Raw genomic sequence first — 26936 nt, 5'->3', positions numbered from 1 at the left:
GTACAAAAGTAATCTAGTTCTAGATTTGTATTCTTGAGATCTACTGTACATTCAGTCAATTACTTGTACCAGGGCCCTGTATCAATTATGAAGAGTTCTATTTGATTATATAATTGATTTCTATCATAAGTCTATGGCAGCCTGTGTGTTAAGAAAATTTAGAATCGATTTGATCTTCTGACAAAACGGGGGCCCAGTTTTGTGCTATATCCGATAAAGTATTATCCTAGATGCCTCCAGTCCCATGCAGTCGAGGGATGATTCTTAACTCTGTCCATGGATGTATAGTAGAGTCACTCCCAGAATCCCTGTTCTGTCATCATCACAGCACACAAACGGCTTGTTACAAATTCGACTTAGTCCACTATTCATTTATTCATTCATTCAATCAACATGGTTTATTGTGCAAGTATGAAAAATATAAAATAACAATCCAGCAGCTCGAAGGCTGATACGGTTGCTTTACATTAGAATCATAAAAAAAGATTAATGATTCTAATCACAGCATGACGTAACAATGCTTTAATTGTGCCAATTAGATGACAGGCAAACAAATTAAAGGATACTGCTTCCGCTTCGAACACTAGATGACCATAATGATATAGTGTTAGGTTTAAGTTCTTCTTCTTCTTCTTCTTTTGGGGTAAAGAACATGTACAAGCCTCCATGGGGTGTTTCAGCGTACTGGCTTAACGCTGCTCCTAAAACTGTCCTCAGATAAGATTTGAGTCCGTCTTCCTGATAGACTGTCTGTCTTAACAAGGAACTTCACTAATATTTCAAGTTGTCCGAAATGAAACAAACAAGATGGCAAAATGGTGGCGAGGGTTCCATGTAAATCGACCTAAAAATATTGAAGTTATGAAAGTTTGAAATTCTACATGTTTTTCCTCCGAATAGATGGCACTTAGCACAGTATTGTTAATAGCCCGTACATTCACTATTTACAGTGATGACGTCATAACAGGATACGAATCTCCCATTCACTTTGACTCAATGAAGTCTTACCCACACCTGTCTTTTTGTTTAATCAAGTAGAAATAGTGCATGTCCTTCATGCACATTGTTAGAATTGTAACAATTTAATAATAATTTTGCAATGAAGGGATATGATTTCTGACTTTATGCAACAGAATGATCGTGCATGTAAACGTCTTCTTAGCATCACTGTATTATTATCAATTGCCTACATCTTACACGAGTTCTTAATAACAACTTAAATCCCGTTTGGGTCTACTGTGTGCATTGTTGAAACTTTAAACGTTTATCATTCCTAGACAATTCTTTCTTTATGTTTCTAGCCCTTACATTCTGCGTCGGTGTCTCCTTGCAAAATACGGTAAAAACCAAATTGCCAAGTTTATAACTATGTGATCAAAGTCTGCGTTATACAATGTATACAGTCATAGAAATGACCGTCAGATGTGAATAGCCAAAGCAAGATTAGGAAGTTTATCGACATGAAAAGTATGTCATAAAACATTTCCATACTATGTATTTTGTTCCGAACACAACTGCTCCATTTAATTAAAAAAAAGTTTTCAGAATACACACACATCATCATCATCATCATCATTTGTGTGTGTTGATTGATAGATAGCGATTGTAAAGCAAAATTGGTGTAAAAGTCTACCATATACTATGTAGAACAAATATATACTATATGGGTACATTGTGTATATGTAATCTATGTAATTCACGCCATTTTCCATTTCATTATGCAAGATTATTACTTAAAGGACAAGTTCACCTTCATAAACATAAGGATTGAGAAAATGCAACAATATTAGTAGAACACATCAGTGAAAGTTTGAGGAAAATTGGACAATCGATGCAAAAGTTATGAATTTTTTTAATTTTTGTGTTAGAACAGCTGGATGAGGAGACTACTACAGCTTGTGAGTCATATGCGTACAACAGTATGAAGAAAATGTAAAAGAAAATTCAACATATTTTCACTTTTTTCGCATAATAAAAGAGCACTTGACTTGCCTCTTTCTAAAGGCAGGGGGAATAATATTACCCATAACATTTGTCGGTAACGAGTCAGGGGAATGTGTACTTTTTTCAAAAGATGGAATTTTGTGAAATTCTCTTTATATTTTCCTTATATTGTTGTACGCATGTGACATCTAAGTTATTCATACACTGCAGTAGTCTTCTCATCCAGCGGGTACTGCACAAAAACTTCAAAAATTCATAACTTTTGAACGGATTGTCTGATTTTCCTCAAACTTTCAATGATGTGTTCTACTAATATTGCTACATTCTCTCAATCCTTATGTTTATGAAGGTGAACTTGTCCTTTAAACATCTATGCAACTGATGCATTAATCCTTTCATTGGTTCTACAGGGAAACACTTATCTTGGCGACTTCCACTCACGTGATATGAGTATTTTCGATCCGCGCCAAATTCTCCAAGTTTGATTGTCGTCATGACAACGATTACCGGGACTTTTGAAGAGATGAAGACGAGCAACTGACGGCGTTGAATGATTTCTGTAAGCTTCTAGTCGACAGCCTTGATGTTCCACATTAACACTTAACGCAGCGTGTAAAACTAAACCTCTTTCTAGCTTTGTTTCTCAGATAGTAATAGTTGAGTGAGACTTCTCGGAGTGCACGTACATTCTATATCATTTGAGGGATTATCATTGGCTGAAGAGAAATGAGAAAAAGACAAGAGATGAGGATGATGAGGACAACGATTCCGTGGATGATGAGGTGATGCCATCCGGTATTTCCCCCGATGTTGCCGCCCAAGACCTCGCAGAATGGAACCAAGAGCGGACTACGTACACCTTCTTCACGAGTTGGGAGAAACCTAAGGTGAGAGGGGTACCCTATCATGCTGTACTATGATGCTCTAGTGTCATAGATTGACAAAATATGGTAATATTTCTCAAATTGCAGCAACAAGATACTACGACGAACTTGTATGCTCACAGCCAGCACACTTTCATTAATCAGTTTGCATAACTGTAAACGTACCTACAGATGAGAAGCACCGAAAAGTCACGTCGTGCATAATAACAGTCACAAAGTTAATGTCCCAAACTCTTTAATGATAAAACTAACGCTGTCTCTGATTGGGGTGCTTTTTGCAGCCCAAATTGTAGCCATTATTACCTTCGTTATAACGTACAACCAGCGGAAATGTGTCATAGCTTTACTGAAAAGAGAACTAGAGTCAACAAAAACTGAATTACATTCGTACCAGTATTCATACGAGACTTCAGGATTACAAATTTGATACCAGATTCTGGGCAACCGTTAATCAAGTATTTTACGATAAAATGGAACTACCTGTATGAATGAATACAGACCTTTTTCTAATAGACAATCTGTTTCAAGTGGTATACACTTACATATACAATGGAAAAGAAAGTGGAGACTCTTTTCAAATACTAGGACCGTTTGAGGACAGGGAGAAATACAATCAGCAAATATATTTCACTCCATCTCCTTGAAGCAAAGATTAAAATGTCACTTTCATTTAGGAGGCTTCAGAAACAAATTCCAATAGAGGAATCAACCGCTCTCTAACCTTGGAATGATCATTGCATTTACATTTATGTTAACACGGCTAAGCGAATAGACTCGCCCCTACCATGCCTACCATGCCTACCAGCTCCGCACACGTCCAGCCACCGTGTGCCTCCTTATACTCCTTCGGGAAACAACATCCATCTCTGTACGGCGATTCTATTCAATAGCTCCCAATCGACCTGTCTCCTATGTGTTGGCTTACGTAACGCCTTTTGTCCGTCGGACAAAGGCAGAACATGGAGGATGTACAATTTGGGACAATACAGATGAGGGCAAAGGGCTTCGTTTACATCCACTGCGACGTTTGTGGGGCGTTTGTGCCTTCACGGTTACGGACTTGGTTGAGGTTAGCCTACCGTCAGATTTCGACGCCAACAACTAGAACAAAAATCAATTTTTCCCAAAACGGACCTTGAATAAGAACCACATCCCAAGGATGGCGGGTCGTCATTTCTCTATCGCTAAAAACGAAACGACAGGCAAAATAAATTTGTAGAATGATAACAGAGAAACGCTATGAACAATTATTTTTTGATCATGTCCGTGATGTTTGCATGTCTTGTGGGATTTGGGTTCCTTATCAGTGGACCCCAGGGTAAGACCTGGAATATACTAGTATTGTACTAAAACACCTACCTGTTTAGTACATTTAGTTTGATGTCACACATTTCTAGTCTGCGTATGAACTATTGATTTCATTCTCATAAATCATTATTGAATAGATACATATTTCATCTTTATTTCAATGGAATTATCATTCACGGAGTATAACGCATCCACAAACGACCGCACATACATAACACTATAGACGCTTGCATCCCTTTAATAAATCAATATTTTGAATAATACATTAAAATTATTTTCTTTCATGAGCAAATAATTAATGTCCTAAATAGCCAAGGTTTTAATAGGCCTTTAGCGCAGATAGCTTGAGACATGATGTTCCTTGTGAATCCTCGTGGTAAAAGTGATGTCTTCACAGAACTGTGGATCTTTTTTGACAGCCCGTAAAAAGATGACGATCAGACTAACCTGACAAAATCTGACCAAGCGATACATGCAAAAGAAAAAAAAGAAGAATAATTGAAATTCTCAGAGAATCATGGTGGACCTTAACAAACCTGTCTAAATCAACCTCTCGGACTCAGTACTGACAGTATGTTGGTGATAAACAAGTCAGTTGCTCTTGAGCTTGGAATAGGGATTTGCAATAGTCATTATACACTACTTCCTATCGCCTACTAACACCATGAAACATATCAGAAGGACTCGTTTGCCTCTATCCTGAAGAATCATTTCAATCTGTTGAATATTGCTCTCAGTGTACAAAGTCATCCATCCCTGCCCAACCTTTTCAAATCTTTTCCACTGTCATCGGATCTTGCCTGCCATCTTTCCTGTCCAGTCTCCTACCAATACCTACCCCGCTCTTCCCGGCTTCCCCTCTGTAAAACCCAACCTGCCCTCAATCCCCCACCCTCCGGACCTCCTCCTCCCTCCCCCACCTCTCTCTATATCCTCCTTCTCCTCTTCTTCTTCTTCTTCTTCGTCCTCCTCTTCCCTGTCGGCCCCTCACTCCTCTATCCTCACATCTCCTCCAATCCTTTATTCCCCATGGTGCACTCTCACCTTTCCCTCCCTCTCCCCTCCGGATACATGTAAAAAAAAACACAAACAAACAAAAACAAATAAAATGAAAGAACAGACACACACACACAAAAGACAAAAGATAATGTCAAATCTTACCGTTCAGTTAATTAAAACAAAATCAGAATCACTACTGCTGTTGTGGTAAAAAAATATGTCAGCATGCCACATTATATACACACGTACAGTGTATTGACATGGGTGTGGCTTCCCCAACCTGTCCTTTCCCCCTCTCCCCCCCCCCCCCTTATTTCCCCATCCTGTCCTCCTTCCATCCGAACCTCTCCCCATTCCACCCGAAAAGGAAAGACAAACCAAAATGAAGGATAAATCAAAAACACCAATTTGGATGGATGTACAATAGATACGAAAACTCACTAATTATATCGGTGGAGAAAACCTGTTCGTTTGTTTACTGGGTTTTTGTTATTTACATCATCATGTTGTATAAAGAGTTCACATTCAGTGTTACGTATTCATCTTTATTTCTTTTTTAATATCCATACACATCTAGATTGAAGACGTGACCAATGAGAGGTAGTAGGTCAACAACAGTACACTGATTGTAACGCGTTGACATTGCCGCTGTCCCACACAAATCAATACCGCTCGATGAACGTTGGTCCCATAGACAACAGACAGACGGAAAACAACTCGCTCTACAATCTTGAAAATCGATAGGAATGTGGGATATCTCAGTCAAATTACATGATTCACAGAACATTGGAATGAATAACAGCAACAAAATGTAAATAATGGGAAACACTGGCGCGCATTCTTTTCTCATGAGAACTATTGGTCCTGCTGTAGGGGTAAAGATGGGGTAGAATTATGAGTTGCACATAGGGCGCGATGCTATCCACAAGTATATGAATAATCTACGCTCCTCCTATAAACTTACACAGTAGTATCACGGTAAGTCTGAAGAGTGCATGCATGCCCTTGGCAGCCATGCACATTGCCACATACCTACCTGGCTTCTTTAATATGATTGTATGCTCCTAAAACTAGTGGAGAGTATGATATGACATATATATTTTTTGATACATCTAAATGTTTGAGTCCTTGTAGTTTTAGAGAAAGACGCTGTATAGAGATAGACTAATAAACATCTGTGCTGAGAGTTTGGGGTGTGATATACCTCCTTGGTGATGGAGACGTGAGAAGAATTCAAAGTGTAGGTCACTCTTCATACATCTAAATAAGTTGGTTATCCGAAACCAGAATAGGAAATTGTTGTATATCTTAGAGTTTTCAACGGTTGTAATGAAAAGATAAGTAAGAAGTCAGGATTTCAAATTCAGAAGATATATAGTTTAGAACATACAATGTACGTTTATAAAGCTCCACCAACACAAAATTCACTATTGAATTGCTGACACTACATAGTGTTGTTGTTTGAGAGATGAAATAAATTGTATACGTATACATAATGCCCCCGGGTTTGTTTTTTTTTTTTCATGACTAGATATTGCTGGACCGCGTTCTAATTCTATGAAAATGGTCACAGTTTATTAAGATATTTTGATTATTCCTCTCAAAATCCACTGCCCTCCCCAGATACTTGACGGATAAAGATAATTCCATGGTTACGGTGTGTTTAAGTTATGGTATATTAAATACTTTACTAGTTATTACCTCAAGTAACAATCAGATTGTATCATGATCAAAATTAGAGTACGCACATAGATGAAAGCAATATTTCATTCAAGTCCCTGTAGAACATCTTACCTTTGAAATATCATGCTAACACAATGTAAAGGCTACGACCTCTTGTCAAAGAGTATGTGTATATCGCAAACACGCCAAACGCCACAGTAAACACAGGTAAGTATTGCACGGCGGCTGAGCAAACACGACCAAAGGGAGTCCCATGTTACCCGTTGCTTAGTGAAGTCATGTAGGAGGTGTAGATAGTAATCGAATATTATTACCTCCTTAAAGATGATGGCGCCATTTATTCTGTGTTTGTTGGGTAATATTTTTAGGACTGTCATAAAGAATAACAGGAAATAATTATGGATCGTGATTGGTGTCTCCCCAAGGCAAGGGGGTGCTAGCAGGCATTTCTTTGGTATAGGCCAGCAATTATGTCAGTATGTAGGCCAGCAAGTTCACACATGTAGCACTTCAATAACGATTTAGACAGGCGTGATAAGAGTAGATGGGATAATGTTCAGTTTAGATTGGTGTTCACTCAATGACTATGGATCAGTATTCTTATCATAATCAATGCTAGATTACAACATGGTTGTCTCCCCCTCCCCACTGTCATGTGTCCCTGCAGTAAGCCGCGATGTGAGGCGTGGATCCCATTGAATGGTTGGGAGCAGGGTGACGAGGCCGACCAAGATGTCTTCTACCTGGGTACGTTCTTCATTGGAAGTCTGCCAGGATCATCCTGTTGATGTCGTCCTATTCACTTTGATTTTTTGGTCACTCTCATGTTCATAGAAAAAAAAAGATAAAAAAACAAAAAGATTATATCTATCATGTGGTAATAAAGCAAACATGATGAAATCGACATCAAAGGGAACTTGTATCGCTGCACAATCTAAAGGTAATTTATACGATGATACGGGGAGTGAAAACTTGACGAGGGTGAGAATTCAATGATAGATAGGGGAAGAAAACTCAGGAATATGATTACTTTAATCATATACACAGATAACAGAGTTAATAAGTGTTATGGGATTATATTCCACTGCTTCAGTTTTCTTTTAGAAAGTGGTATTTATCAATCATTGACATTATCCTTTTCATTGTTTATGCTTCAGCAAATTAATTTCTAATCACAAAATTCATGAGACTACAGAAATCATGATAACTACCCCTTGTCCCATTTTACTTTCAGCTATCGACACATGGGCGCGCAGGAATGCAAAGATTAAGCCAAGTAAGTTCCGTTGTTGTTAACGTATAGTTCATTTGTCTTGAAAACAGTCAATGCAACGAGGAATCAATGTATATCTATATATATATATATATATATATATATATATATATATATATATATATATATATATATATATTCAAGACATACATAGAGGCAAATCTAATGTTCACTCAAGATGTGTTTGTACGGCATGATAGGCATACATTCTGACGACTATAGTTTATTCGTATAACAATAGTTTTCCACACTATCAAATTCGACATGTTCGAGGTCTGATTTTACCCCCTTGCCCTATACGTAACGATTATTCTATCACATTTAAAATGTTCTGTATTTATGTGAGAGATGTGAAAATTCAGTTAATGGATGAGAGTTCCCCAGCCGACTAGTCGAACCATGGAAAACAGACAGAACTCAATGTTTGTTCGTGGCACAGTCACAACAATAAGCGAAGTTTCCCATAAGAACCTCTCCAACAAACTCACAAGACATGAAAAGAACAAATGAGGTTATAAGGTTCTTCATAGCTCTCTGTGTAATGTTATATTGATGAAACATGGCAAATTGGTAGAATTACAGACTTCTCACTTAGACCTGAGGCAAAGTAAGACCAAAAAAAAAAAAAAAAATAGATACAGAACAAATAGAATTAAACTTTAAAGAAGCATCTTACACTATGAGAGTTGTATGTTTTTGTCATCTTTGCACTGGTGCTGTTGTTTTTTTAATGATTAATATGTTGCTGTGTATTTGTAGACGCTCCAAAGGGTGTCCCGTCCTCCAAAATCTGGGAGCCATTTCTGTGCACCACCGTCCACCAATGTTCCAATATTCCCGACTACGAGGCCTTCGTCAACGTTAGTCTCTGCCTCCACAAGGATATCGAGGTCGTAGAAGTCGAGCAAGAAGTGAAAGAAGAGAAAGTAGCGAAGCCGCCAAGTGACGAAACGAAGTCACCAGCAGCGGAGAAGAAGGAAGGCAAGGATGTGGGGACAGAGGGGAAAGGTGAAGGGAACACAGACAGTAAAGACGCTGTTACAGCAACGAACGAAGGAGTCCCCCAGAAAGGAAGTGAGGGTACAAATGTCGGTGATGATGCTGTAGAAACTGCGACTAATCTGGAGACAGAGAATAAGACAGTGACTGTGGAAGAGTTGAGTCAGCAATTAGCGAGTCTTCGAAACGGAGACGCAGAAGTCAAAGTCCTCCAGAATGGATATGACGCTGAAGAGATACATAGATATAACAATTCTCACAGTGCACCAGTGTCACGAGCGGAACGGAGGGATTCCCTACGGCAGAGGCGGGCGGGCTCCGCCAAGACCAGGTATGCTGAGGATAAACTCCGGCGAGCCGCCATGAGAAACTCGATCAAGGCCAACGTCACGCAAAAGGTGTCCATACCCGCAAATCCCGTGAAACTCTCCTACGCCCACTCGCAGAATCCTCGAGCAGGTATATTCGCCGGAGACCTGCCGATGAACGAACTGGTGGACTTGCTCGAAGCCGAAGGTGATTCCGAAGACACGCTGACAACACTACCACCGGAGAGCATAAAAAGGAGAACTTCTCAAGAGCGACGAATGTTGATCGAGGAAGCCCTAAGAGACTCTAAGAAAGTCGAATACATTCCAAAGGCCGCTCATGTCAGCATCGGTGACCTGTTGTCCAGTGCACCGAAGCTAGAGAGGCGACTTGTCAACAAAAGTCGCAAGCGGGACTCGGTGTACGCATCGTTGATGAGCGGTGAAGAGGTGACATCCTCGGCGGAATCCTTCGCAGGTTGGCCCTCTCCTAGACACAACGGAGAGGGCGGTTCACCTTCCAGTGATACCAGTCTTCCACCTGTCGTCAGCTCGAACCTGACCCGAGAAATCCACACGTCACCCAGTGCTTCTCAGGTGGAGGGTCGCAGGGGAGAACCCAGGGGGACGGTGAACCTGAAGACGGCCAGGATACCAGTGATCAGCTACAGGAAGCCAGCAAGGCGAGAGAAGGATGACACGGAGGAAGTTTGTGAAGTGAAACCCGCCAAGAAGAACGAGCGAGAAGACACTCGATACGTCAAGGTAGGTTTCCTTCTCCTTATTGATAACATAAATATGATCTCGACAAAGTGCTGACAATATTTCTTTATGATACTCACAGATTAAAATGTGGTTGGTATATAGCGTAACGACGTCATTGCATATTCTATTCTCTTTTGCTAAAAGCAACTTTGGTGATTTTCGCATAAGTTACTGCATTATTTACTTGGTGGGTTGTATTTGAGATGTTTCGCATGACAATGGTATTACGTTTATGCTATCACACATCGGTTCCCAAAGATTAAAAGAGCTCAGCTGATTAAAACATCACAGTGTTAACAGGAAAAAGTACAGTGGACGTGATACATCGCAGTTCATCACAGTTGGTAAATGAAGATGTCTGATAAAATATTTGCATCATTTTGTTGTTAACACACCATGTTTATAGGGAACTGTAAGTTTTACATACAGGAACAATAATTCGTTAACACTGTATCCTGCATTTCGACCCTTGTTACAAGTTTACAATGTGCATCACATTCATTTATTTTCTAGTCCTCTTAGATTGAGGTGTTTATTCTTGTTATTTTTTTTTGCCTTGATATTTGTTTGACTTCCTGCTAGTATAACGACAGCATTATGAGTGCAATAGAAGAAACTACAGTGGAGTTGGATTCGGATATAACACATGTAAGTCTCGGATATTCGGCACTGCACTGTAAATGCACACATTCGCACCTAAAAAGCGCTTTCCATGTTGTAGATGTTTAGCAATATCATTGCGGGCGTGTATCATGTTGTTGTTAGATGCAAAATCGGGATGTTTCATGGTTGTCTTGTGTTTGAGATTGTAAATCTTTTTGAAGTTTTCACTCTTTTTGATGTCTTTTGTTTGAGTCCTGTTAAATGATCATCTGCAGACAGCAAATGGCCTCTTCAGATTTCTAATCATTTCTGTGGAAATCATTTTGAAATTAACCTATATTCCAAGGTTTTAAATAATGTGAAACCAAACAGGTTATGGCATGTTTTATAAAGGATGCAATTCTGATTTATTTAGAAGTACCTGAACGGCATCCCGTGGTTTCGAGATTATTTTCTGTTCATGCACACATTGTTCTTCCACCAAATTTGCATAATGAATTCAAACAGTAATTAGTACAAGTGTACTTAGTACAAGTACAAGTGTTTGTAAAGGTATAGCTTCACTTAAAAGTATATGCTGCAGAGAGCTTTGAACAATTACTTGCTGAACGACTATCAAAATCATCGATGCTATTTGCTCTCTGCCGATGAACTGTTGTAACCTTTGGAACTACAGCAATAAAGAAACTGCGCATTATAATCGTGAAAGAAGGAAAGATGTGTACAATCCACGGGCTGTCTGTGAATGCAATTCATGTTTCAGTATTGATAACGTCCCTTCATGTCTGCTATTCATGTTTTCATCTTCCTTACTTTTCCATTTTTCTTTCGATAGTAAGGTTAGTTTTACAAACATCATTAGAACACACATAAACGCAATGCATGCATTTCATTACAACTAATACGACTCGTGTTCTAGTAGATTGTATTAAACACTGCGAAATAATTGCAGCATTCTTTCTATTCATTACTGTTTCATAGAAAACATTAAATGTTACTACCTAATCTTGAATAATCTCATAATATTTTCATAGAGTTTCAGATTACAGATTTATAATAGTTGTTGATATGAAAATTAAATTGGTGATATCAAATCATGATGATATGACATATCACATTTGCGCAATTATTCTTTGAGAGAATAATAAATCAAATCTATATTTAGTTTACTAGGATTGGTTGTAACAGACTGGAACTTAGCAGCAGCACTACGCTGTTATTACACACCACCTTATGTTATCTCGAAAAAAGATGAATTAATAAAATAAGTATTCTATGTCATCTCATTCTCCGTGGAACATCTCTGGTCAACCCACCTTGATAATTTTCACACGTACATTTTCATGTCAAAATGTTCCATCTGCGAATATTCCGAGCCTCTACTTGAAACCACGCCCAGTAGTAGTCACGTGATGAAATTCTCCATCCAGACCCAGAGCGTCCCCAAGCTGAGAGAACATGACCTTTAAGTATATCATCCGTCTACGAGTATGACCCAGTCGTATTTACGTAGGAAACACACACCACCTGTGTGGGGGGTCAGGGGAGGGATAACCTTCTTACGTGTACCCTTGACAGTATTATTAGACCTTTACGCGCTATACTATCAACCGTAGGAGCAGTTGCGTTCATTCATCCTGGTTGCACCGCTATTTGTCATGGGATTATGTCGTTGTTACCATAGCAACCCATATAATTCCCAGTGGTTCCCATTGTCCTCAATCCAATGCCAAACCCGCACTCCATTTTTCTTCTCTGCCTACCGTACAACTCAATACTACGTTTTCACTTAGAAAGCAACGGGACACAAAATAATGAGAGACCTTTGGTCTGGCTACATCAACGAATGAATGTGTTTGCTCATTATGTTCCAATGAGATGACGGCTACCTTAGAGTCAAATGAATGCGAGTAATGGAACAGGCTCTACCTGTACAGCAGCTGTACACCATCTCCACTACATAATTTTGGACGGTACTATGGGGGAATTTACGTGGGGGGGTGGGGGTGGGGGGTGGGGGGTGGGGGGGGGGGATATCCCCCAGCCGCAAAGTGAAAATGTGATGTGCATAGAAAAACGCCATCCATCATGTGTGTAGACACATACATGTAGTATGTTCCTAGCACTCTGTCTCAGGCTCAGCCCAACGGCAAAACAAACAGAAAATTAAAGACTTGGGTTTTTTTTTTTCTTGTCATGACCCACTGAACCATCGTCACCCCCCTCCCCCCCCCCCCCCAGCAAAAAGCTAGATCCGCCCCCTCAATAGTAGACTGGCAGATTAGATTGTTGTGCATCAGTCACGCGCTCTTTTTATGCACCATATTGCTCTGAACTTTGTTCTAAATTGTCTGTTACATGTCTCGTTTTGTTTTTCTTTATTTGCTTCGGTGGTGCGGCTCCTATCACTTTCACTTTCAGAGGCTTCTTAAAGCGGCACTTGCACGTGACAAGGGCCGCGTGCACTCAGCGGACTATATCCGTCAGGTACTAGTATGGGGGCTATCTCTTGTCTGTTTGTGACTTAATGCTATACAATATAGTAGTAGTAAGGTCTTATTTACCCAGGGTAGCCTCTTCAGTGTTGCCACTGCTCTACCAGAGGGCCCTGCTATTATTATTACCCTAGCGTTGCCAGGTACCCATTTATACACCTGGGTTGAGAGGGACATTGTGGGTAAAAACATCTTGTCCAAGGATGTAAGCACTGGGCGGGATTCGAACTCACGGTCCTCCGTTCGGGAGTCGGGATTCTTATCCACTATGCCACAGCGCCCCCATAATATGAGAAGTCTTATTAGATGAAGAGTTATTGCTGTTATGTAGTCTAGCTTCCAGCCTTCTTGTGGTCAAAATTCTGTCAGGTGGTTCATGTAGACCTGGAACAAAGTTATGATTGTGACATTTCACAGCTGGAAGCTGAGCCCAAAAAATATGTTTTGTTTTGTTTTGTTATTTCATTTTGTTTACCATTAAAATGTCGGTCACGAATACCGTTCCAAACTGTGCTTATGTACTCAGTGAATTGAATTTCACATAAGCCAGCAGTGCAGGTGATATCAATTTGAAAGAAAGGGTAGTGTTTCAATTTGATATTTCTTGTGAAGAAAGATGGTAAATTAACATATTCAGATGGACCCCTTTGAAGAACTTTGACCACTTCGATGACCGCAAGAACAATGGCTATCAAAACACAAAGTATTCAAAGTTTAAAGCAGCAGTATAAAATGTATATATTATAATATTGATAACCCTTTTAAATCTAATAGAGACAAGGAAGACCTAAACGTTTTCGAACAAAAGTTTTTAATTGTATTCACTGTTGTAGTAGGCCCTACTGCACAGCACAAACATAATAATGCTTTCGCAATAAGACGCAAGAACTGCCGTGTATAGAAAACCTAGCTAGTTTGTTTCCCTCCTTATTTTCACATTTAGTTTAATACTCAAATAGAACAGAATTTTGTTTTAGTACTCTTGTCGGACTGTATGCAGCTATAGAATTGACACGAAAGTGTCCTGTTGTCTTGTGCCCGTATACGTAATATCGTGACAGTGTCAAAGTGATTGTTGTGTGTTATATAGGAGTGTATTTATCGTAAGGGTATATTATATCATGATCATATCGCTTATATTGTTTGCACACTGCTTATATGATTATCAACTTAATTCATCTGCTACATAATCATATAGTTGTGAGGAAAATTCGTCAGATATAGCATCTCATTTCATATACAACCTTGTAGCTTACTTTATATGGCACTTATATTAATGGTATCATGTACTACAAAAGATAAAAAGCCACTCGTGCTTTCAGGAATAACCCCCTACTCTCCAAAAGGAGACCTCACAAAATGGCGGCTAACGATTAATGCAGTCGCCATGGAGACGGCTAATCTACAGCCATTATATTGAATGAATAAGGTGTTGCTGAAGGAGCCTCAGGCAATGCCATTAGCTTGCAACATTGCTGACGTCTTTATGAAGTATGATCCTAAAGGAGATGTAGCCAATATCGTATTTTGATTGAAGATAGTTCTTTGATGGTCTTCTACTCCATTGATAGGGTTACCTCTATATAAGTGATGGTTACAGTTCATTTGAAATATATGTATTTTTTCTTTCTAATCAATCCCCGGAGCTGTAACAAATAGAAACTTAACATTGTTTACATCTCCCCCAAACTTGGTAATTAGTGGTTTCAAACTAGCTCAATCCAGATACATATAAATTGTCATACATAGAAAAAAACCAAACTTGCCAATTATGTACCGAGTGTAAGTGTGTGAGTAATGAATTATAGGTCTTTGCACTTTGACCCTTAAGCACATTTACGTTTCGTTTTAGAAGAATATCATCTCTCTATTTTTTCTGTGTATATCTCATTATGTACTAATAACACTAACGCTTAATTCAAAAGGAAAAGCAAGCAAATGTTCCAACAACTCAAGCAGCTTCGAAACCTGGTAGGAAAAGAAACAACGAGAAATCCCAGGTATATCGTTTGTGGATATGTACTGACTGCATATTGCACTTGATGGCTCTTTTCCTCACCTCCCCCCCCCCCCCCCCCCACCCCATTCATTGTGTTCTTATATTATGAAGATAACAACAACGGCCTTACTAATGTTGGTTAGTTTTGGTTATCAAATCCGTGTGTGAGTTGCCTAACGTTATGGGTCTTGTGTTTGTGACTTTGTCTATATATGAGTATTGTTGTCATTTCTACGTATAATATAAATGCTTTCAAGAATGAATTGAATGTATTTGGACCACTGAGCGAATAAAAACCAGCCAAGTAGTAGGTCTACACCAAATGTATGCACGTCTTGTTATCATAGTCATCTAAGTCACGTTTGATACCTTGTTATCTTGCTTCATTCACACTGTAATTCAGAACAATGCATACATTTCAACCAAATTTTGTTGTTACGCTGTTGTATATTTCATGCCGTACGACCTTTCACTATCATTATTGTGTGTTCCTATATGCAATGCTGTTTATTTTGTTTGTTTGTTTCTTAAATCAATATCCTCTCTGAAGCCTTGTCGTTCTGAAAATGATTCCTGTGTGAAGCGATTTATTTTGCAGTTTTGATTTTGAACCTTATATTCTGCATCGTTTTGCACTGGCGTTATCAAATTTGTGAAAGAGTTATTTACTTCATACATTTCTGTTTCATGTTCTTACTCTGAAGTTCAACGCACACAAACACACACAAACACACACACACACACACACGCACAGAATTCATCTCGAAGTCATGGAATTAAGTGTACATCATACTTTCATGTTTGAGGTGACGTTTGATTATAACATTGTGTTTTTATTGCTTACAAATTACATAAACGATGCTTTCCTCGGCTTTGATAAATCTGTTTTCATGTACTTCTTCATTAGCGACAAGAGATTAAAGACGGCGCGTGACCTACAAACCAAACTGTAGCAGTACTGATCGCTTTGTGACAAAAATCGCTTGGCCACATGCGCCACATGACAAAGAAATAGCAATAGATTGCGACTGCAGTCATTTAAAGAAAATATATTAATGTGGGAAGAGCCAAACAAGCACGAAAATGTACATAACACAGTGCTAAATTCAATTTTATCTGACAGTATATTATCGAATGACGGTAATATTGCTATTGGTGAATTCAATATGAAGGTCTCTACCTGAAGAGGATATCCGAAACAACAACAACAACAACAACAACAACAAAATGTCTTGATTGTTAAGAATATTATGTATAATATGAGAAAACTTAGTATCTGGAAAAATATGGTCATAAGCATCAAAGGTTACATTTGTTTGGTCGTGCTTGTTGACAAAACTGTACTCTGGCTTAGGTTATTTCATGTAAGCAATTACTCTATGCAACAATTGCATAAATATCTGGTAGATCACCGAAATGATTTTAAGCAAAACCCTCCAAACTAGAGCTTCGCATGAGGTGTTATCTGTTTATGCGAGAGGAAAGAATCTGAAACTTTCACCTTTTTGCCTTCAATCCATCCCTTTCTTAAGTAGCCATTGTTAAATTATGGGTCAAAACTATAGGTAGATATGATCGTTTGTCGTTTGTCAGACAGAAGAGTGGGTGGAAATGAGTTAGCATTGTCGTTACCTTTGCTGCTTGTAGAGGCAAAGTTTCTTCAAACAACTGCCATGCTCTTGAAGGATTTATTTTTCATTGACTCATAGCATCCAAAGATCCTATTCCAGTCTGCTATGATCTTCTTTATTGTTATCACAAATGTAACCATTGACTAGTGAAAGCTTTCTTCCTGCATGTTTCTATTCATTAATTCCGCATGTTCCCCTGTCTACCACCCTTGCATGCTTCATGTGACTTTTTTCTTGTCATGGGATGATGTTTTCTGGTGCACCAATCAGCTCCAAGCAGAGAGCGATCGAGACAAAGATCGTATAGTGTCCCAAGTGTTGGGCAGGCAGAGAGTACCACGGGTAAGTGGACCAAGCTGGCCGGCAGGTGACCATCCTCACCAATCGGTATCTAGGGTGGTGAATTCTTTGGAGCGTATTTTCCTTTTCCACACAACTTTTTCACAATTCATGCTGCTGTTCAAAATCATCTATCAACTCTTCTTAGTAATGCCTCATATCATAAATATTATTCCATTCTAACTACACAACAGTCTCATCCAATCATCTATGACTGCTCTTTTTGTGTCATTTTATTTTCATTCATGTTTGTCATTAGCTACCCGATAATGTTTGAATGCCAGAATATCTGTGAATGCAGTTTGTAACCGTTTCCCTAATGACCCTATGAATTAAAGTTGCTTCAAATCCTCTTCGCAATTACCACCAAGAAACTGCTTGATTTCTTGATGTTAATGCTTTTTCGAAGTAAGCGAAGCCTGCAAAATTCACATCGTTTCCTTTACATGCTAAGAATTACCAAAAAAAAATCAAAACAAAACAAAACATTGCGGGTTGTTCAACTTACCTACAAAAATTATGCTTTGAACATTGATACGATTTCATGAATTTAATACGGTCTTGTTTCCCTTCTCTTTGCTATATAGACCCTGCTCCAAATCTCTGTATTATGTTATAAGAAGTCATATAAATAGGTCTGTGGTCCGATTGGCCTGTAAGAAACAGCATTAATTTTCTGTGTGATGTTCTGTCTGATCGTTGATGTAGCGCGGTCCGCCAGGGTTCCGGCCTCAGAGCTTTAAGACGCCGCTACAGAGAGCTGTGGAAAATGCTCACAAGAAAATCTATGGTCAACACTACTATCTCTTCTACAACAACTCAGGCACACAGGTATGTCTCTCACCACCCCCTCTCTGTTTCTTTCTGTCTATCTGTCTATCTATCTATTTATCTTTCTATCTATCTATCTACCTAGTAGTATCTATCTATCCATCTATTTACCTGGCTAGATAGCTTGTTAGATAGATATGTAAATCTATTCATCTCTATAATAATGTCTAGCTAGCTAGAGAGGTAACTATACCTATTAGATCTATCTGTCATTCCGTCCATATATTTGTCAAATTTTCAGTAGCTTACATTTTTATCTCCTCACCTATTCATTTCCCATTGACATATCTTTCCTTACTTATTCTCCCTCTCTCACATCTTGGTATATCTTGACCTGCTCGCATCGCGAGAGTTCTTGACGAAAGGTGGTAATAGAAATTTATATCTTAACTAAAAGATAAAAATTTACATTTGGTATAATCCATGTAATGATTTGTTATTTTTTCCTTTTCTTGTCTTATCATAATAAATAGTTAGGGAATTCACAGTCTCAAAACTGAACATTAACTGAGAATGCCAAATTATAAAGTTGTTATAATAAAATTCCATATAAAGCGCATCTTTTTTTTTTCAACACTTTATAGCGTACTTTCCTGCGTGGTTCTGCCACACAGCTCTCAGTTTGAAGTTACCTACATATCTATAGAGTAGTCATGGGATATAAAGACTAACGGCTAAGTTTTACTAAAAAGCATTGCCAGATTGATGCTCGTTTCAAGTGTTGAGAATCTGCCGGGACATGGTCGGCCAGAGTTGGGTTCCTCGCGCTGATCTTTCATTGATGTTATTATAGTCCAAACGTTTCCCCCAATATCGATCAATTTAGACCGATGAATCAGTCGGAAACTCGATCGCTGCGGTAGGCTGAACAGCAACTGTATTCCAGATGCGTATATTCGTCACAGTTAGAATAATGACAGTTTGACATTATGGAAACTTGTGTCGACGTACCATCCAAGAAATTCCATTAGGAACATTCTCGTAAATCAGCTTTTTCTATATATAGTGTTTAAATACTGTTGATGTTTAAGTGTCACGTATTATGTTCTGAAAATGTCTTGAAGTCAATCAATGGTGGAAATTTTCAGAAGTTTTACACACTGAACTATGATCTTTTCGTAGTGAAATGTTCCTCTGAAGTTTTTTCACAACCTATGTTTGCTCACATGAATTTGGGGACTTCGATATTTGATTTGTGCCCGCTAACAATATTATTCCTCTGATTGTCTGGTCCGTAGATTTTCTTTCTCTCGTAAACTGAACCTATTTCAGATTCCTTCACCTCGGTATTCCCACAATGGTCAATTTCGTTTCAATTTCAATTTCAACGGACGTTGGATTAGATTTTAATGCATTTATATATATGGTTTCCTCAGGGAATGGATAGTTCCGAAGATATCCGAAACGGGGCCGAAAGCGCGAACGGCAGTGCTTCGGGTCTCCGAACGCAAAGTGCGAGTAGCGACATCAAGAGCGCCTTCGTGTGGAAGGAGAATCTTGAGAGCCAGTTACGTCACAAGAGAAAAGCGTAAGTATCACACTGACATCAGAAGCGATAGTGTAGCTAACAAATCGACCTACGTATAATGTAGACCTGTATATTCTGTTGTTGTTGCTGTTGTTGTTTTCAATTTATTCATAATCATTACAGCTGAAATAACGGTAGTGATATTATCATGAATGACAAACAGTATGCATTAATACTAACTTACTTATAACAGGTATAATACTTCTAACTTCTCTGACGACTTGTACTCTGACACACACTAGCAAATTCCCAATGTAAACATATCATGAGCATCTAAAAGCATTGACAATGAATGTAATCTCTAACAGTATGATAATTTGTTTTTGTAACTACTTTTTAAATCAATATTCTATTTTTTTTTAAAAAACTTACTAAGAACGGTTATGGAGTATGGCTTTCGCTTACATGCCATACTGTTATAAGAATCTCCCTCTATATGACTTTCCAATTATAGCTACTGTACCTTTTCAAAAAATGAAGAAATCACAGCTTTTTTTCTAAATAAATATAGCCTGACGTTTTAGAGACTCACAGTTTCCAAGTCCTCCTCCAGCGGGGAGATATCGCACCTTTTGTGTCATCGAAAGTATCTTCCACCTGTCGAGAGAAAAGGGGGAAAGAAATCGATGCCTTCCTGAAATACCCTCTCCACCCACGGCAAGCATGGCAGGTGGTATCTGATCAATGGGGAGTTATGTAGGAATGAAGATGCGTGTGTGCGGTGGAGAGGGTCTCAGCGTGAATGATATTGAGTGGCTATCCACTGCACGGTAGACGTACTTTTGGTGCCATTAAATTTCAAGTCTTTTGAGCTATGGTCAAAATGACGTTTGCAAATCAAATCACCATCTCAGACAATACAAATAAAAACAAAGCAAGAAACAAAAGGTGAATTCTTTTCCACAAATCAAGCATAATGCATGCTCTCTCTCATTCAGTCTCTCTCTCTCTCTCTCTTCATTTCTTTTAACTATTATATCTGTCTTAATTTTGTTTCATCCAGCTAAAATACGTTTAAACATGAAATAGTCCTTTAAAAAAAAATTGTGTACTTTTCTCTAATTGCGTTGGAAACTGTGTGAAAAAGTGACATGGAAAAACAAAATTCTGAGCTTCTGTGCGGATGTAATACCTACCCGAATATTGGTTCGTGGGTCTGATGACTTTAAGAAGGGGGCTGTTTCCGTAGAGAAATATCATTCATCACAATGATAAAGTTTGATTGCCGAAAGAGTTGGTCTTATATAGGATTTGTCGTCCGGACTTCGCCAACACGGATGTAATCTCATACCTCCTTTCATAATTATGCTAGTGATATAAATACAGTGTAAAAAAAAGAAGAGAAAAAATGACACCACTTCATCAAGTGATTGCTTCTCTTCACTCTCTTTCTCTAAAACTGTAAATCTGTAAACTATAAATACAATATAATTTTAATTTATACGTTTTGAAGAATTTGTTCACATAAATCAATTGCCATTTATGTTGTCCAATCTGGCAAGAACTGAAAGTATTTCACGTATCTTCTTCCGCAAAGTTGTTTGTTTTATTTCATTTTCTCACTCCTGAGCTTCTATACTCCCCAACCGTAACCATCCACTCGTTGATCAATGCAATGATTGATTTACGCTTCCCCTATAATATATACATTATTATACATTATATCCCATACATTTATCATGCGATGTTTGAAAGAAGGGTTGCTTGAAATTCGATAGCAAACATCAATATCTGTTGAACACACCATGCATGTTAGAACATCCCCACTAGAGCAAAGACACAAACAGTCATTTGGTCACAGAAACAAATAAACTACTTCTCATTACTTTGCCGGCAATTTGTTTTTAGATTAAAATTTCAACAAGTGTACATTCTTCTTGCCATCCAAATCACTAAATCTTTTCGTACCAAATTTCTTTTGTGAAAGAGAGCCCTCCGAATATTCTTTTTCTAAGGATTAGATGACAGCGGTCATGAAAGAGTTTACTTTTAGTCGGTCAAAGACTAAGAGGGAGTCTTTAACCTTACACTTCATCAATATCTAATCATTACCAGTAATCCAATCTAACGGCATATCCTTTAATTATCTACCACGTATACCAGTTTTTTAACTCCCAAGTGTTATAAACTTAGATATCTAACTGTTATGATTACTATTCATTGTGAATAATGACTGACAATTGTTTTGATATCGCTAATTCTTGATAACAAAACGCAAACCCGCTTACCACTCTTGGCTCCAAAGAGGAAGAGACATTCCCAGGCAAACCTTAACGTAAGTAGCTCTAACCAACGCTTGAAGGGAGCTCGGCTAACGACTTACCAACTTCTCCCTTGATTCCTGCGGCCATCAAAGCTTCCTTTCTTGCTCCCATTTATCATTTCTTTTCCCGCCATCCCTAATCAGCTGATGAAGGAGGAGACAGACCAATGAATGATTTGACCCGCTCGGGAGTCATGCTCTGTCTCTTCATGTGTTTTCAAATCTCATATAACATCATGACTCAATAACTAATTTGCCTTCTCATGTTAATGTTTTAATAACATACATTTTGCACCTCGATGTAGGATAGTCATACAATGTCATATAAGCTGATTAATCTTCATTTTCATATACAGAAGCTATCAAACGACACAGACCTTAACACACATGGCTCCATCTGTGCTTATTATTATTATTATTATTATGATTATTAACATTATTATTATTAATATTTCCATAATAATTATTATCATCGTCAGCAGTGCGTACAGGTTTAGACTCTCAAAAGACTGTAACCATACTGCAAAGTACGCCATCTATCGGTCGATACATGTTAATTGCTCTTCTTGCTGGCACAACCTGACGGTTGGCAATATTAATTTTCGAGCTGCTATTTGACTGGAAACAAATTACATTTTCCCCCGTCATCAAGCTCATAATTGAAGTAAATACTTTCAAGGTACAGTTAAAAATTTGTTGTTAGCTCCAAATCATCAACGACTTTTGAAGGTGTGATGCAACATCCACGGTACCACATGTACTGCTTAAGGCGAGGCAAGTGATTGTACAAGATGGAGATTTTAGTGTGGAGAGGTCTGTCAGTATTGCATCCGACATTTAACCTCATCCCATTCATTTTCTGTCTAACTGTCCATTTCTGGTACTCATGAGTTGGGGCAGTACTCTTGAAAAGGTCATCGATATTCCTTCCAGCAATTCGTTTTGAAGACCATAGTGCTGAAAGATTTTGAGGTCATCTCATCTTTAAGACGACTTATCCAATAAGAAATTAACCATTTTTTTTAAATTGAGGTATGGCTCTAGTTTTCTGAAATGACAAGTTAAAGGCTCATGATAGCTGTATAAAGCGTAATCATTATTGCGACATCATCCAGTTGCTAGTCTTCAAAATGTTGAACAGCTCATGGTTACGATATCTTTTTGAATCTATTGCTCCAACTCACTGAGTACAACATTAACCATAAAACTGTTAATATAGTATGCAGCTGCTCTCATTACTGACTTGCCACTAACCAACCCCGTAGGACACCGGTTACCACCACCGTCAGCCTAGGTGAAATACACGACATCCGGTGGCGCTCGATGAAACAGCAAACCAACTGGTCGTCTGTCGTTGAGCACTACGTCAGACATTCGGAGTGAGTTTAAGGGTTGGGATTGGATGCTGAGATGGGCTGGACTAGAAAGAATTCTTACCAGAAAATTGTCAATTTGCTCGGTTTCGTCGGCCTTTGGTGTGATTTTGATTTTTCCCCTTGGAGCACAGTAATTTTAGGTTCTTTCAAGCGCCTTTAAACCTTATAAGATTTGACCTTTATTCTATTGTGTAAATGTAATGACATGAGAGCACGTTCACACCTGGTTACGGGCATGAACTCTAACCTCAACTTGCTACCAAATACATGATAACTGGGCTTGGAATTAGCTAGAATTATCATTGTTGAGGCGATACAGCAAACCTTTGGGTCTGTGATTTCGGATGTTTTGAAAGGAACTTTTAAACACATATGGGTAAGCTGTGGAAACCGTTTGAACGTTTGATGTTTTTACAAGATGAACACGAAGTCTGCTTCCTCAGCTCATAGGCGTCATATTGTACTCATCATTGCAGTGTCGATTAAGACCACAAATTTATCTTTTATGTCATTAATACAGATTATTTTTTTTCAGACATTGCCGCTTTAAGCGCCATATTGCAATAATCAGCATTGCGGACTATGTCTTATTTTCACTCAAGTGTACGATGTTATTATTTGGTAATCTCTCATTCTCCTTGAAAGGTACAATGTGCTGTTAGGAATCATTGGACAACAGATATTAATACGCCCAATATCCTTATACCATACATGTTACATAATATACTGTAAATACATGCTCAAACGCACCACCCTTGTTAAGATTTTGTGTTTTCATATCTAACTCAGCTAATTACAAAGCCCTGTTCTTTCGCACCTATGATCATTGAAGCTAACGGTACATTTCTTTGGCACTATTGAGTTTTGGATGATATTTTATTAGTAGACATTCACATAACCTTGTCAAAGAATATCATATTTATATTATGGCTGTTGGTCAATTAACGGAACCCCTAATCTTCTTTCCACACGATATCTCTCCATCGTTTGATCTCTATCCCACAGTGATTCTATGGTAAGACGGTGACGGAGAAACCAGAATGTGGCTTTTGTGACATTTTCTCTTCTTCTTTCCTCGGAAAGAACCTTGTCATCACCTCATGGTTAATCTTACCTTACTGCACGTCATTGTTACCATGGCAACTGTGTGATGGTGCTTTGCAATGTGGAGACTTTGATCGTGTATAGATGTCACATCCTTACTTCGAAATGTTGACTGTTGACAGATCATCGTTACAACTTATGAAATTTCATGCCATAATAATTTTCATTGTAAATCTTAATTCCTAGAAAAATGAAACACTGCCCTCTTAAGTTGGTCTATGTCATATGTAGTTGTCTTTGGTTTTGTTTTTGTTTCCAAGTTTTAGGTTTGCCGTCCTTGACACGAACCGGTTGTTGATTTTGATTTTGAGAAAAATGATGTTATTTCACCGCACGATGTATGTTGAATGTTTGACAGCGCATCTGCAGGCGAATTGGAAATAAAATGCAAGATGCCATCGTCTCCTGTTGTTGATGACTAACTCTAAAAACAAAAGGAATTAAGGAATGTACTTTCCAGAAGTGGTAGAATTAGCAAGAGTGTATCATCAAAAAGAAAGCGTTTTACAATAATATATTTTACCACCGTGGCTGCCAAACGGAATTTGAATCCATTGCATGAGCTAAGTCTGCTAGGGATGTAGATGTTGTGTTTTCTGTCACTATAGTCCTTTATAAGTGGTTTGAAGTTTTGAAGATGTGAGGAGTTAACACTCATGGTCTCCTCATCTCTATGTCCTATAAGTATTGTTTCTTGGATATATTTTTGCTGTGCTGTGGGTGATTTTCAAGAATCGTGTGATGTTTTCAGGCAAAGCAATTAAGGAAGAGCATCAACGATATTCATCTCTCCCTCTCTCTCTCTCTCTCTCTCTCTCTCTCTCTCTGTTTCTATCCTTCTTTCCTGTCTCTCTCTTTCTGTCCATCTATCTCTATTTATCTCTATCTATCCATCCATCTATCTATCTGCCTACCTATCTATCTATCTACCTACCTATCTATCTATCTATCAATCTATCTATCTATCTATCTATATATCTATCTATCTATTTATCTATCTATCTATCTACCTATCTATCTATCTTTCTATCTACCTACCTATCTATCTATCTATCTATCTATCTACCTATCTATCTATCCATCCATCCATCTATCTATCTATCTACCTATCTATCTATCTATCTACCTATCTATCTATCTATCTATCTATCTACCTATCTATCTATCTATCTATCTATCTACCTATCTATCTATCCATCTATCTATCTATCTATCTATCTATCTATCTACCTACCTATCTATCTATCTATCTATCTATCTATCCCTATATCTCCCTCTTCTCCCGCTCTCTCATCCTACATCTCATTTCTCTCCCATTTCATCTCTCCCTCTTGCTCATCTATCTATTTCCATTCTCTACTCGCCATCCATCCTTTGGCTTTCTCTCTATCTCGCCTCCAATGCAGCTTGTCTGGGAACGACAAGAATCGGCTGAAAACGGGCGCCGCCCAAGGCAACAGCGTCTGCAACGTATCCGACTTCCGCCCAAACTTTAAAACAGATGCTCTGAAAACTGAAAGGTGAGGGTGACAGCACTCTCTTCATTTTTCTGTTTGCTTCTTATACTTTTTAATCCAAAGTAATAAAGTGATCATTAATGTGTTTGTTTGCTCGTTTATTTGTTTGTTGATGTTTTTTTTTCTCTGAAATTTCCGTCTCCTTGGGCCAGTTACACTGCAGAATGTTATGCAGGCATACAGAAATGACAAGTACCAATTGATACTTCATGTTTAAATGGCTGATTTCAATCATCTAGAAGAGCTCTAACACAACGACTTTATTGTGCTATCACCTTCTCAATTTTTATGGCGGATTTCCTTCCGATAATACCAGTAATATTCCAACGTTGCATTGGTCCTAGTTTATATCTACAGCCACTATCTAAGATTGATTTGTTTCCAATGTGCATCTTTTTAGTAGGAAGACTGTCCAAAGGTGACACAAGGCATCAACGTAGCGTCACTTCACATCTCTTCGAGCTTCGCTGACCCATGTACTCGCCAGAGACGCGGCCACCTATTTACTACCACCAAGAGACTTCTCTCTGCTGATCGTAGCTGACCTGAGTGCACAAGAGGCAGAATTTACTACGATATCCAGCAGTTCGACAAACGACCAAAAAAGTGGAGGCTGAAGATACTTTTTGTACCTACAAGAAGCAGTTAACCTGTATTTATTACCGTATCACGATCATGGCGCACTGAAAGACATGTTTCATGCATAACAGCATTTCAAATGTGATACATCTCTACTTTGCATTTGAGTGAACTCCACTGAGTCTGGGCCCTGCAGTATCTCGTATCTCGTCCCTTTAAACAAACAAAATATGGGTGTTTACACACTACGTATAGCAAACATGAACTACGTGTATGTTTGTTCGTTTCGAATACTGTACAACGTTGAAAAGAACGGCTGACGGTCGGCGACAAGTGCAGCCTGCTGCCTGTCACGTACAGTAAACTACTCTAGCGCCATCACTGTCCGATCAGCGCACAGTCTTGGTATTCGCTGGCAGGCAGTGATCAAGCCCTCTGTCATTGTAGTAGTGCACGAATATCATTATTATTGCAGTGAACCATGTTGGCTATAAGCCAGTTCACAGTT

At 38.5% G+C, this 26936-nt stretch overlaps 1 protein-coding gene across 1 annotated transcript; it reads left to right on the top strand.

Annotated features, from left to right (window-relative positions):
• The first annotated feature begins 2584 nt into the window (after nucleotides 1–2584).
• Nucleotides 2585–26426, top strand: LOC139719434 (uncharacterized). The gene is made up of 12 exons (XM_071630849.1): nucleotides 2585–2831; nucleotides 7486–7565; nucleotides 8053–8094; nucleotides 8851–10163; nucleotides 10746–10811; nucleotides 13188–13259; nucleotides 15193–15261; nucleotides 17162–17233; nucleotides 17939–18061; nucleotides 19438–19589; nucleotides 25739–25852; nucleotides 26250–26426. The coding sequence occupies exons 1-12, from the start codon at nucleotides 2752–2754 to the stop codon at nucleotides 26269–26271; spliced, it is 2205 nt and encodes a 734-aa protein (XP_071486950.1). The 5' UTR covers nucleotides 2585–2751; the 3' UTR covers nucleotides 26272–26426.
• The last annotated feature ends 510 nt before the right edge of the window (nucleotides 26427–26936 follow it).

Source organism: Diadema antillarum, unplaced genomic scaffold (assembly GCF_040938485.1).
Source record: "Diadema antillarum isolate AM-2024a unplaced genomic scaffold, OU_Dant_1.0 scf00000110, whole genome shotgun sequence".
Taxonomy (NCBI): domain Eukaryota; kingdom Metazoa; phylum Echinodermata; class Echinoidea; order Diadematoida; family Diadematidae; genus Diadema; species Diadema antillarum.
Note: the sequence above shows the minus strand (reverse complement) of the source record. Positions and strands in the feature narration are given on the sequence as shown.

Coding starts and splice junctions, on each gene's coding strand:
- LOC139719434 (XM_071630849.1), top strand. CDS start 2,752: ATGTTGCCGCCCAAGACCTCGCAGAATGGAACCAAGAGCGGACTACGT. Junction 10,164..10,745: donor AAGACACTCGATACGTCAAG/GTAGGTTTCCTT, acceptor ACTTCCTGCTAG/TATAACGACAGCATTATGAG. Junction 13,260..15,192: donor ACTATATCCGTCAGGTACTA/GTATGGGGGCTA, acceptor CAAAAGGAAAAG/CAAGCAAATGTTCCAACAAC.